Below are 14,793 nucleotides of genomic sequence, written 5' to 3' on the forward strand. Positions count from 1 at the left end.
TCAAATATCTGTACAGAATTTTTGACTCTCTTACGCAAACACCATTCAAAGTGACATTAGAAAAAAGTGATCACTTCTTTATTGTGGTAAAAAACACACATTATATAAAATTTACCATCTTAACCATTTTTTAAGTGTACAGTGCAGCAGTGTTAACTATATACACATTGTCATGCTACACAGCTCTAAAACTTTTACATCTTGTAAAACTGAAACTCTGAAACCATTGAACAATGATTCCCCTTCCCCCCCTCCCCCGCTTCCTGGCAACCATCATTCTACTTTCTGTTTTCAAGAGCTTGACTACTTTGGGTATCTCATGTAAGTGGAATCACGCAGTATTTGCCCTTTTGTAACTAGCTTATTTCACTTAGCAATAATATCCTCAAGGTTCATCCAAGTTGTAGCATGATAGGATTTCCACCCCTGCCTTGGGGGAACTTTACACTTAATGTGGGGCTTGAACTCACAGCCTGGAGAGCAAGAGTCATATGCTCAACCAACTGAGCCAGCCAGGCACCCCCAGGATTTCCTTCTTTTTAAAAGATGAGTAATATCATTATACACACACTGAATCTTTATCCATTCATCTGGCTACTGAGAATAATGCTGTAATGAACACGGATTTGCAAAAATCTCTTCAAGATCATGCTTTCAATGCTTTTGAATATACACTCAGAAATGGAATTGCTGGATAATTCTAGTTTTAATTTTTTTGAAGACCCTCCATTTTCTCTCTCAGCTGTGCCATTTCATATTCCCACTAACAATGAACAAAAAGGTTCCAATTTCTCAACATCCTCACCAATACTTGTTATTTTCTGGATTTTCTAGTAGTAGCTATCCTAAACTGGTGTGAAGTGATATATCATTGTGGTTTTCATCTGCATTTCCCTGATGATTTGAGCACTTTTTCATATGCTCACTGGAGATTTGTATATGGTCTCTGGAGAAATGACTGTTCAAGTTCTTTGCCCATTTTTAAGTCCAATTATTTGTTTTTGTGTTGTTAGTTACAGGAACTGTTTACATATTCTAGATAATAATCACTTATTAGATAAATGGTTTGAATACTGTCTCCCATTCTGTCGGTTGCCTTTTCCTGGTTAATAGTTTCCCTGTAAGTCTGATGGGATCCCATTTACCTTTTTTTCCTTTTGCTGCCTGTGCTTTGGGTGTCAGAACTAAGAAAATATTTGTCAATTTCAATATAATGAAGCCTTCCCCCTAAATTTTCTTTTACAAGTTTTATAGTGTCAAGGTGTCACTTTTTATAAAGGAGAATTTTAATCCTCTAAGTTCTGCAAACTCTCAAGGAACAAAAGGCCCATACCAATGCCATCATTTTACTTGACTGATAAAATACAGCAGAATCAAAGTCAATTAACATAAGACATACCATTTTATAACAATAAATAATAAAACAATTCAAACAATGAAAAATAAAAGCATGAAATAAGAAACCTGTAGTACATCTCCAAATGTTACAACTTACTTCAATTTGGCAAGTCTGTCCCTGGTCTGATTAATTTCTTTTGATTTACTATGAAGCCAGTCTTCGAGCTGTTTTTTGTTGGGAAAATATCCTAACAATGAAGTTAATTCATCACTGTGTCTAGATTTTATTTTTCGGATTTGTTCATCTTTGTCGGCCTATAGAAAAAAATTTTTTTAAAATAAAGTCCAAGATCTCTACATTGTATCAAGAACAAAAAAAAAAAATTCTAATTCACAACTCTGAAATCAAGAGTCACCTGCTTTATGGACTGAGCCAGCTAGGTGGCTCAGAACAAATATGAATTCTAGACTAAAATTCTAGGTTTAAAAGATAAAACAATGAAAATGAAAGAAGAAAATGCAAAATTTCTTAAAGTGTCACAGTGGGAATTGCCTTTCTGTGCCATAAGAGAAAAAAGTAACAAGACTGACAATATAAAAATTAAAACTTCTGTATGATACATGATAAAAATTAACAGCAATGGGCGTATGTATATATACTTCTGTATTGTTATTTTTTGTAATTAGAAAATAGTTTTTAAGCCCCAAAGTCTTGTTTTATACAGCGTTAAGCTCATTTAACTCCTAAAATATAATGCCAATACCACCTAAATACTTTGTAGTGCATCTACTACGAACATAAATTATTTTAAATCCCAGAAAGTATAATTAGAACAAAAAGAAAGGTCATACTTTGTCTTTGGTCAGCATCTCCATCTGGGTGCGTGTTGTTGTATGATGGTTTAACTGTTCCATCTCCTGGTCCAATTTACGCAGGGTCCTGTCTAGGTCTGCCTTCTCATTTTGAAGGCTTATTACTTCTGTTTTTAGAGCTTCTACATTGCTGTTTTTTTCAGCCTTGCTCAGCTCACGTTCCTTATTAATAATTCAAACAAACACACAAGTTTATATGTTTTGTGTTAAAATAATAACAAAATGTATTAGAAATCAACTATTCCTCAGAATGATCAAAATATTACTTTTTTTTTATCCAAGGAAAAAAAAGGTGTAAGAAGAAAGATTTTTAAGGATAATCTTATAAAGTTACCTTACCAGGTTATAATGGTAGAGAACTAGTAAACAAATCTGGGAAGGTCAAACAGGAGGGAAAACTGAGAATATAGTGTGAAAGTGAGAAAAATATACCTAAGTATACAGTTTAGTGACTCTTGTTATTTCAGTATTTATCAAGTACCCATGTAAACTCACTACACTGCCTGGCATGTAGAAACCATAAAATAGTGTTATGTGGTCTCTGACCACTGCTTTCCCATCACAAGGTAATATTGTAACAAACGGCTAAACTGACAAAAATGTATGCTAGATGATAAATTACACAGCAAACTGAAATGTTTACTTAAATTATCAAGATAGGTTCTGACAGGGAGATCTGCCAAGCTTTAGGATGCCTACTTTGGTGGCAGAGATGTGAAGAAAGGGGACAGATTAGAAACAAGGAAGAGTATTTGGAAATTCGTGAAAACAGATGGTCTAAGAAAATTTCTACCACACAAAAAATGATAACATGGCAAGAATCATATAAAATCTACAATGTGTGGAACCTAGAGTGAAAATACTTGTTTTTTTTAACCTAGGTAAGTGGTTCTTAACCAAGGTACTCATAACAATCACCTGGTTTTGTTTGGAACACACATTTCTATTCCCCACTCCAGAGATTTTGATTAGGAAGGTCTGAGGTAAGGTCTAATTTTTTTTTTTTTTTTTTTTTTTTGAGAAAGAAAGAGAGAGGGGAAAACATGAATGAGTGAAGTGAGGGCATAGGGAGAAGCAGACTCCCCTCTGAGTAGGGAGCCTGACACGGGGCTTGATCCCAGAACTCCGGGATCATGACCTGAGCTGAAGGCAGACGCTTAACTGACTGAGCCACCCAGATGCCCCCAAGCATAAGTCTTTTTCAAAAGCTTCCTAGGTGATTCTAATTTTCAATCCACCCAGTTCCAGAATCAGAATTGATATGATTATAATATTCAGATGTTTTCGTTTTGTATGAGATTCATAGACAAGGTTGACGTTTTTATTGAAATGCCATAATACTAGGATTAGCAAGAGGTATTATAGTTTAGAATGTAAGATTCTAAACGTCTTACACCTTAAAATTATTAGATTACTCAAATAATATCTTACAGCTTTTGAGAGCTCCTGGTCCAGTTCAAGAATCCGGTCTGAAGATCCTTCCAACTGCTGTAATTCATACTTCACATTTCTCAGCTCATTCTGCTTCTTACTTTGGATTTCTGATTTTAGCTCAATTATTCTTCCCAGTCCAATTTTCTTATCTCTTATCTCATCTATCTGTTTTTGTTTCAGAGTCTCTTTTTCTGCAAAGTCATTCTACATATGAGAAGAATGAGCATTAATTTTTTTTCACTGAACAATTTAATAAAGTTTCTTCAATGCACACTAAGGAAAATAAAGGAAAGTACAAAAAAATGCAATGATCATCACCCAGAGATAATCATTATTAACTATGAGCAAACTTTTTATGATTACCTTTAAAAAGAAATTTTGGAAGACGAATACTGTATGATCTCACTTATATGTAGAATCTAAAAACAAAACAAACCCAACAAACAGACAAACTCACAGAAAAAGAGATCAGACTTGTGGTCACCAGAGGTGGACGGTGGGAGGAGGGAGAACTGAAGGAAGGTGGTCAAAATGTTCGAATTTCCAATTATAAGATAAGTACTACAGATATAACATACACCATGATGACTACTGCTAACACTGCTATATGATATATAAGGAAGTACACCCGAATAGAACTCATCACAAGGTAAATATATTTTCTTTTCCTTTATTGTACCTACACGAGGAAATGGGTATTAGCAGAACCTGTGTGGTAATCATTTCACAATATATGTAAATCAGTCCATCACGCCATATGCCTTAAATGCAGAGTGTATTTTCTTCATATTTTTATCCTTAAAAACTTTAGAAAAGTTGCTTCCATAAAGGTTTTTTCTATCTTGTAAAGTAGAATGCTATCCTAACTCTAATCCAAAAATTTGACAATATGAGGTCCACTCAAAGATTAAAACAATATAACAAGAGAATCGGATACAAACAAAAGAATATAGCAGTATTTACCATCAGTTGGCTGGCAATTTCTGCTTCCCTTTCTTGCCTCTCTCTCACAAGTTTGTGAAAATTTTTAATATGTCTTTCACTGAATGGTCCACGCTCAAAGCCATCCAATTCTAGCTGTGTTGCCAAAGACTGAATTAATGAATCTCTAGCTCGGATATGTTCTTGATGGCGATCTGCTTGTAGTTGCAGACGACCTTTAAAAAACACAACCGTAATAATTCAATTTTCAAGTGATTTTTTCAAAAAATTAAAAAAACTGTACATTCACATGCAGCTATTAAAAAAAACAAACCCATAGCAGAATCTCTCATAACCTTTGCCCAGTTCCCCTCATTGGTAACTGTGGTTTCGTGACATAGTAAGAAATAATATATTTGGTCTTTCTCCTTGGTTCCTGGCACAAAGCACCCAAAACTCTTAGAATTTCTGAGTGATACAGGAGAAAGGAGCATCTTTTGTTATTCATTCTAAGTCCTTTTCAGCCATACTTGAGTTTATCCTAATGAGGTGACTCTTAAGAGGATGGGACTCTTAAGAGGGAGAAACCAACTATGTGATTAGAGAGGAGGAACTTTCAGTACCCACCTCCTCAACTCTACAGAGCTGCAGACTGAGTTCAATCACCAATGGCTAATGATTTATTCAACCATGCCTATATAAATGGAACTTCCATAAGAACGATGAACAGCATTCAGAGAGCTTCTAGGTTGGCCAACACATCAAGGTACAGGTTTATGTGTTAGTGAGGCACACAGAAAGGGCGTGGAAGCTGAAGACCCCTTCCCCATACCTTGCACTATGCATCTCTTCCATCTGACTGTTCCTGAGTGGTCTCCTTTATGATAAACTGGTAAAAAGGTACCTAAGTTCTATGAATCAGTATAGCAAATTACTGAACCTCAGAAGAGGGTTTGTGGGAACTCCTGATTTACAGCCAGCCATCAAAAGCGTATGTGACAGACAACTTGGGACTTGCAACTGGAATGTGAACTGGGTAGGCAGTCTTGTGGGACTCCACGGGGAAAGCACTGACTCCAGACAATTAGTGTCAGAACTGAATTCTCTCTGCCAAGAACTGGAGAATTGGTTGGTGTGGAAAAGCCCACACATCTGCTGTCAGAACTGTTGTGAACAGAAAAACAGTGCTTTCTTTAGTAATATCTTGCAATACTATAGTATAATTTCAGTCAGGATACTGACACTGATACAATCCATCAGTTTTATTCAGATTTCCCCAGTGTTCCTTTTATCTATTTGTGTATATTAAGTTCTATATAATATAATCAACTGTGTTAGCTCATATCTCCACCATGACAGTGAACATAATGAACAGCTCAAATACCACAATAAGCTTTTGTAACCATAAGTTTTTCTAACCATAACTATACTTGTTATACTTTTTTTGCTCTTGTTGCTTCTATAACCCTAACCATACTGACCCTTCCTCCAGCTCCTCCTCCTACTCAGTAACCCTGGCAACCACTAATCTGTCCTCCACTTCTAAAATTTTGACATTTCAGAAGTGTTATATAAATGGAAGCATACTGTTATATTATCTTTTGAGATTGGCCTTTTTCACTCAGCATACTTTCCTAGAGATTCATCATTCATGCAGAAAATGCATATTATTATACTAGGAAAAAAGACCAAGTTAACATTTTGTCCTACCCTGCTCAACAAGCAGTTCTGATTTTTCCTGATTGAGAAGCCGTGATTCTTTATTTAACTTTTCCACTTCACGTTGACAGTCTACCAGTCTCCTTTCTTTCTCCCTTACTGTTCTCTGGTGATTGTGATATAAATCATTTAGTTGCTCATCAGTCCCTTGAAAAACCTGTGTAGAAAACCAAAATAAAGGGCTTTAATGAATAAATACCAGAAGTTACCACTCTGAGGTACAAAATATGAACCAAAGCTTATTCAATATCCTTCCTTTCAACACATACATGGAAATAACGCAAACATCAAGATTTGTATTTTTTTTGAAATATGAGTGGCAAAATGGATTCAGATGAGGTTCATTATAATAATCTCAAACTTTTGAAGAACAAAATTCTATCACCACAAACCTTTTCCATTTTCTGTTCCAGTTCACTATTATCTTTCTCCATTTGCTTCTTCCGGCTATCTAAGGCTTTAATTTCATTGTCGAGTCTCATTATTTTAGAGAGATTTTGTTCAATTTCTTTTAGACGATTCTGAAAATGTACATAAATTTCACAACAGTTTAAAATACTGCAAATGAATGAAAAGAAGATGTCCTGGGCTAGGTGCTTAGTGAAAGTGATCTCCCTCATTTAATGCTAATGTAATGCTATAAATTATAGCAGGCAGAGAGAAACAGGGGATCAGAGACATTAAATAATTTGCACAACTCCTTAAAGCTACTAAAAAAAAAAAAAAGCAATAATTAAACTCCACTTGTCTGATGTCAAAGCCCATGTCTTACCCTCAGCACCTCCCACAAAAGTTATTCATTCATTGGGTAGAGCCACATTATGTAAAGTATCACATTATAAAAACTTAATCTTTAACAGGCTAATTTATTTTTTAAAAACAGAACTACTGTGAGTCACAAGTGCATTCTTTTTTTTTTTTTTTTTTTAAGATTTTATTTATTTATTTGACAGAGAGAGAGAGAGACAGCCAGCGAGAGAGGGAATACAAGCAGGGGCAATGGGAGAGGAAGAAGCAGGCTCCCAGGGGAGGAGCCCAATATGGGGATTGATCTCGCCCTGAGCTGAAGGCAGATGCTTAACAACTGACCCATCCAGGTGCCCCTCACGAGTGCATCCTGAGGCTGAAGGCAAAATTTACACGGAAAACTGTATTTTGATTCAAAGTCTGCTAAAGCACAGAGAACTCTGAACTTGAAGTGTGACAGATGATTTCACTGGCCGACCGCTAGGGACAGCTGGTTGCCTAATCTCCTAGGAATATGTGTAACCAGGCTGAGAGTGTTCTCTCCTAGGAGTGATGCCGAGGATTCTCTTCTAATGTTTGCCTCCACAATTCCAAGGCTGACCAATTCCTCTTCTGAGATATTTTTAGAACCTAATTTATTAAACTACCACACTATTAGAGTGCTTAGATACCAAATGTAAGCTTTCACTGCTACACGAAAACACACCCTTAACTTTAATGTCCTTTAATAAAATTATAGTAGTACCATATCTTGTGATTTATATATAAAAAGTAGCACGTAGTCACCATAAAAACAGGAACTTTGTTCACTAATGAATCCCCCCCACATGAAACTGGTGTTCACTGTGTTAGCTAAATGGAAGAATGAATAACTTAACCAATAATAATTCATGGCTATCATTGATCGAATGCCTACCATATTGAAGACATTGTGCAAGATGCTGCTATACATTCACTCTAACCTTTATGAGACTACCTGCTAAGCAGGAGACTTGGAGGACTCAATGTGCATAAAGTCACATTCTCAATGATGAAAGGTGAGACTGGAGGCAGGGTGGTGTAATGGTTAACACTGCAGGCTCTGCGTGCTGGAACAAAGTAAACCTCAACCTTACCTTGCACCACAATAAGAAATTAACCTGAAATGAAGCATAGATTTAAATGTAAAAGTGCAAACTGTAAAACTTCAAGAAGAAAACATGGAAGAAAATCTGTGTGATTTGGGGTCAGGCAAAGATTTCCTAGTCAGGAAACCAAACAAACTGTACAGGAAAAAACCCGATAAACTGGATTTCATCAAAATTAAAAACTGCTGCCCTTGGAAATGCAGTTAATAAAATACAGTATTTGCAAAACACTTATATAAGGGCTTGCATCCACAATAAAAAGAAATCTCACAGCCAAATAATAAGACAAAATCCCATTCAAAATAAGCAAATAACTGAATAAAAACTTAGCCAAAGAAGATATGGCAAACACATAAAAAAACACTTACCATCCATAAACATTAGAAAAATGAAAATTAAAACTACAATAAAGAAAACAAAAACACCTGGAGATACTACCATGCACCTACTACAATGGCTAAAATAAAAAAGACTAACAATACTAAGTAGTGACAGGATGCAGAGCAATTGCACTCTTAGGTGTTGTTGGCAGGACTACAAAATGGTACAGTCACTTTCAAAAGTAGTTTGGCCGCTCATAAGGTTAAACATACACTTACCACACAACCTAGCAACCCACCACTAGGAAGTTACCCAAGAGATTTGAAAAGATATCTCAAAAAGCCTGTACACCAAAGTTTATAGCAGTTTTATTCCTAATAGCTAGAAGCTGGAAAAAGCCTAACATCCATCAACTAGGGAATGAACAGACCATAATATATCCACACAATTTACCTTCAACAGTAAAAATAAATTAACTACTCATACATGCAACAACACAGGTAAGTTAAAAAGATTATGCTAAAAACCAGAAACAAAGTGTTACCTAATATATGATTTCAATTATATGACATTCTGGAAAAGGCAAAGCTATGACGTAACACATCAGTGGTTACCAAGAGCTGGGAGTAGAGGGAGCGGACTACAAACTTGAGAGAACTTTTTGGGGTAATGCAGATGTTTTATGCCTTAACTGTAGTGATGGTTATGCTACTGTATGCATTTGCCCAAACTCATCAGACTACATACTTTACAATGGGTAGATTTTACTATATGTAAATTACACTTCAATAAATCTGACTTTAAAAAAAAAGTATGGATGGGCTTGGGATTCTGAGAAGTCTGGACTAAAATCCTGGTTTCCACACCATACTTGCAATGTGAACACCTGAGCCTCAGTTTTCTTACCTATGAAACCTCACAGGGTTACTACGGGTCTTACATTATGCATTTTAAAGCACTCTTATGCGTCAGAGCCCTGGATATTAACACCTCAGCTATGGACCTACACTCAGAAACTTCTCAGCTACTATCACTGCCTCTTGCCAGTGGTAACTTTATCTGGGCTTGAATCTATGGTGAAACCTCTAGCAGCTTCATTCTGTAAGTCCAGCCAGTCCACCAGATCCTAAATATTCCCTCTTTGAAATCTGTTTTTTAAATTTAACTCCAGTGTACTTCACATATAGTGTTATGACATCTGTTCAGTCCCTGTAGCACAAAACCCAGGTTCTATTCCCGGAGCTCACTACCTAAGTAAAAGACGCCAGGACAAATAGAAAGGCAACAAAAAATACAGCAGAGTATTTAAAGCTGAAGTGTTAGTGTGAAATGAGACAATGAAGAAGTTGGGTTATCAGGTAAACAAGAACCATGAACTTGTGGGTGGAAGAAATAAGTGTGCCAGAAGGTGTTTTCTGATTTAAAAAACAAGTTTCTCAAGCAATTTCCACTGAAGACAAAACAGGGCCAAGGTCAGGATAGAATGTAGTGGGACGAGAATAAAGTAGTTTATGACATAATTCCTAAAGACAGAGGGAATCCATAAAAATGAGAAAGCACGAATGCAGTATTGAAATGAAGTGGTCTTCTAGATGGCTCCTGGGAAGGTGAACTGAATCAAACTTTGTTTGGTTCCATGAAGGGAAGAAACCTAACCTTTTATGTCAGAACTAAAACAAAACCAAACAAATCTTTGAAATCAACCACTTAATAAATATTTACTGAACCACCTGCTATAAATCAGGCACTGAGCTAGGCTATGAGGACACAGAGAATAAAATTAACCCCATGCAGAACTAGTCAAAACTAAACACAAATAAAAACACAATATATACATGTTAATTAACTAGAATTTGAATAAAAACTTAAAAAAAAAAAAGAAACAATACCTCACTATTTGCTACAGCCTTAGTTAGAATCCTTGCATCACTCAATAAATAGCAGTTATCTCTTTGCCATACCTTGACATTCTTCCTTTACAAATGTTCCATTTCAACTCTATGGATTTCCTTGATACTGTTCAAGAACAGCTTGCTTTTCCCTGTCTTTACATCTCTACCTACCCATTTATGGTCAACAAAATCATATCCCCGATTCATTCCAATGTAATCCTCTCTGGCCATCTCAGACACAAATTCTTTTTTTTATTCCTCAGAGCTCTTATGCCTCTTGTCTTTTTCTACCTAATGTGTGCCTGTCATCTTTCTCACCAGGCTGCCCTCAAAGATAAAACGTGTTCCAGTGTCTTGGGAACTACCACACATCTATACACAGTAATCATGATTACAGTCCTAAAATATATCATACTTTATCATTCTTTTGTCTATTGAACTAAATTCTAAACCCACTGGTTCTCTATAATCTGACTGCAATTCTCTCACTGATTTTACCCTGGTTTACTTAACCCAGACTCTTCCTGTATGTGTGAAAACAGACACAAAAATGTGGATGTAAATACATTTTTATTGTATTTATACATAAAAAGAAAAACTGACAGGCTGTATCTGGAAGGTCAGAAATGAGGAGGTAGAAGAGTATCTCTTACTTTTCAACTCATATTTTTCTACAATTTTCACTGTGAGCACATATTACTTTTAAAAGAAAAAATTAAAATACGAACATAATATAATGCCTTCTACTCTGTCAGTTTGATTTTCCCCCATTCTTTAAGGCCCAGTTCAGCCATCCCTCTTCCCTTGAAGGCTTTGTGACAGATTTCTCTTCAAGACCATCCCCCCCTTTTTCACGGCTTTACTGAGATAGATTTCACATACCATATAATTCATCTGTTTAAAGTGTATATTCATAGAGCCATGCAACCATTACCATAACCTAATCTTAGTGTATTTCAACTTCCAAAGAGGAAACTATGCCAATTAGCAGTCACTGTTCATTCCTCTCCACCACCTACCCGACACAGTCATTACTCTATGTTCTGTCTCTATAGATTTGCCTGTTTCAGACATTTCAAATAAATGGAATCATATAATACGTGGTCTTTTGTAACTGGCTCCTTTCACTTAATGTGTTTTCAAGGTTCTTGCCTGTTGCAGCATGATCAGAACTTCATTCCTTTTTATGGCTGAATAATACTCCAACGTAAGGTTAAGCCACATTTTATTTAGCAGTTAACGGGCAACTGAGTTGTTTCCATTTTTTGGATATTATGAATAATGCTGCTATGAACGTCCCTATACAAGTTTTTTTGTAGATGTATTTTAAAATTTCTCTTAGGTGCAAGATTCTTTTTTTTTTTTTTTTTAAAGATTTTATTTATTTATTTGACAGACAGAGAGAGACAGCCAGTGAGAGAGGGAACACAAGCAGGGGGACTGGGAGAGGAAGAAGCAGGCTCACAGCGGAGGAGCCTGATGTGGGGCTCGATCCCACAATGCCGGGATCACGCCCTGAGCCGGAGGCAGACGCTTAACCACTGTGCCACCCAGGCGCCCCTAGGTGCAAGATTCTTAAGGAGTAAAATTGCTGGATCATATGTTTTTTTTAATAATAATTTTTTATTATGTTATCTTAGTCACCATACAGTACATCCTTAGTTTTTGATGTAGTGTTCCATGATTCATTATTTGCGTATAACACCCAGTGCTCCATGCAATATGTGCCCTCCTTACTACCCATCACCAGCCTATCCCAATCCCCCATCCCCCTCCCCTCTGAAGCCCTCAGTTTGTTTCCCAGAGTCCATAGTCTCTCATGGTTCATTCCCCCTTCTGTTTACCCCCCTTCAGCTGGATCATATGTTAACTCTATGTTTAACATTTCAAGGAATTTCTGAACTGTTTTCCAATGCGGAACCATTTTACGTTTCTACCAGCATATATGAGGGTTCTAATTTCTCCCTATTCTTATTAACACTAATTATATGTCTTTTTGATTTACAGCCACTCTAGTGGGTGTGAAGTGGTATCTCACTGTGATTTTGATTTGTATGTTCCTGATGAATAATGATGTCAAACATTATTTTCATGTGTTTTTGGACACATATATACTTTTTTTAGAGAAATATCTATTTAGATCCTTTGCACATTTTCAAATTGTTATTTTTTTTTATTACTAAGTTATTAGAGTTCCAACTGAGGGTTGCTGGAGTGGAGGGGCTGGGAGGGACATTGGAGAGGGTCTGTGTTGTGGTGAGCGCTATGTATTGTGTAAGACTGATGAATCACAGACCTGTAACCCTGAAACAAATACATTGTATGTTAATAATTAAAAAAAAAAATCAGGGCACCTGGGTGGCTCAATCAGTTAAGTGTCTGCCTTCGGTCTCCCTCTGCTTCCTTCCCGCTCCTCATGCTGTCTCTCCCTCTCTCTCAAGTAAATAAATAAAATCTTTAAAAAAAAAAAAAAACATTCACCATGATCAAGTAGTATTTATTTCTGGGTTGCAAGGGTGGTTCAATATTCACAAATCAATCAATCAATATAAGGCATCACATCACTAAGATAAAGGGTAAGAACCATATGATCATTTCAATAGACGCAGAAAAAGCATTTGACAAATACTATGTCCATTCATGACGAAAACCCTCAACGAAGTAGGTTTAGAGGAGACATACCTCAACATACTAAAGGCCATCTATGAAAAACGCACAGCTAACACCATCCTCAATGGGGAAAGACTGAGAACTGTTCCCCAAGGTCAGGAACAAAACTACTTTTATTCAACATAGTACAAGTCCTAGCCACAGCAATCAGAGAACTAAAAGAGACAAAAGACATTCAAATTGGTAAAGAAGAAGTAAAACTTTCACTATTTGCAGATGACATGATACTATGTATTATAAATATATAGTATAACATATACATACTATAGTTAACACACTATAGCATATGCACTATATATACGTATATATGTATACTATATTGTATACACATGTACTATATGTATACTATACATAGTATACATACTACATATACAGTACACATATACACACATACATATATACATATACATATATATCTGGAAAGACCACCGAAAAACTGCTAGAACTGATAAATTCAGTAAAATCGAGGGAGACAAAACCAATTGTATTTCTATACACCGATAACAAGCAGCGGAAAAAGAAATTAAGAAAACAATCCCATTTACAATTGCGCCAAAAATAATAAGACACCTAGGAGTAAACCTAATGAAAGAGGTGAAAGACCTGTACTCTAAAAACCATAGAATACTGATGAAAAAAAATGAAAATGACACAAAGAAGTGGGAAGACATTCCATGCCCATGGAGCACACACTGCTGAAACGTCTACACTACCCAAAGCAATCTACAGATTTAATGCACTCCCGATCAAAATACCACCAGCATTTTTCACAGAACTAGAATAAACAATTCAAAAATTTGTATGGAACCACAATTTGTATGGAAGACCCCGAAGAGCCACAGCAATCTTGAAAAAGAAAAGCAAAACTGGAGACATCGCAATTCAAGACTTCAACTTGTATTATAAAGCTGTAGTGATCAAAACAGTATGGTACTGCCACAAAAATAGACACATAGATCAATAGAACAGAAGAGAAAATCCAGAAATAAACCCACAATATGGTCAATTAATCTTCGACAAAGCAGGAAAGAATATCCAAGGGGAAGAAGACTGTTCAACAAATGTTGGGAAAACTGGTCAGCTGCATGTGAAAGAATTAAACTAGACCACTTTCTTAACACCATACACAAAAATAAAATGGATTAAAGACCTAAATGTGAGACTTTAAACCATAAAAATCCTAGAAGAGAGCACAGGCAGTAATTTCTCTGACATAGGCCATAGCAACTTTTTTCTACACAGGTCCCTTCAGGGAAGGGAAACAAAAGCAAAAATAAACTATTGGGATACATCAAATAAAAAGCTTCTGCACAATGAAAGGAGCCATCAAAACTAAAAGGTAACTTTCGGAATGGGAGAAGATATTTACAAATGATATATCTGATAAAGGGTTAGTATTCAAAACACATAAAGAACTGATACAACTCAACACCCAAAAAACAAATAATCCAATTTAAAAATGGGCATAAGACACGAACAGACATTTCTCCAAAGAAAACATCGAGATGGCCAACAGATTTATGAAAAGATGCTCAACATCACTGATCATCAGGGAAATGCAAATCAAAACTACAATGAGATATCATCTCACACCTGTGGGAATGCATAAAATCACAGGATGCTGGGGAGGATGTGGAGAAAAAGTAACACTTGTGCACTACTGGTGGGAATGCAAACTGATGCAGTCACTCTGGAAAACAGTATGGAGGTTCCTCAAAAATTTAAAAATAGAACTATCTTATGACCCAGCA

At 36.1% G+C, this 14,793-nt stretch overlaps 1 protein-coding gene across 3 annotated transcripts in view; it reads right to left on the bottom strand.

Moving 5' to 3' along the window:
- RAD50 (RAD50 double strand break repair protein) overlaps positions 1-14,793 on the bottom strand; it is a 127,654-nt gene that overhangs the window by 44,937 nt on the left and 67,924 nt on the right. For all 3 annotated transcript variants that reach the window (XM_087862289.1, XM_045794733.2, XM_087862290.1), the window contains 6 exons: positions 6,678-6,806; positions 6,277-6,442; positions 4,609-4,802; positions 3,643-3,849; positions 2,191-2,373; positions 1,496-1,653 (listed from right to left, as the gene is read on the bottom strand). In XM_087862289.1, the coding sequence (XP_087718415.1) occupies positions 1,496-1,653; positions 2,191-2,373; positions 3,643-3,849; positions 4,609-4,802; positions 6,277-6,442; positions 6,678-6,806 (1,037 nt within the window). The remainder of the gene's footprint in view (positions 1-1,495; positions 1,654-2,190; positions 2,374-3,642; positions 3,850-4,608; positions 4,803-6,276; positions 6,443-6,677; positions 6,807-14,793) is intronic.

Source organism: Ursus americanus, chromosome 5, assembly GCF_024610735.1.
Source record: "Ursus americanus isolate L20-20 chromosome 5, mUrsAme1.1.p, whole genome shotgun sequence".
Lineage (NCBI taxonomy): Eukaryota > Metazoa > Chordata > Mammalia > Carnivora > Ursidae > Ursus > Ursus americanus.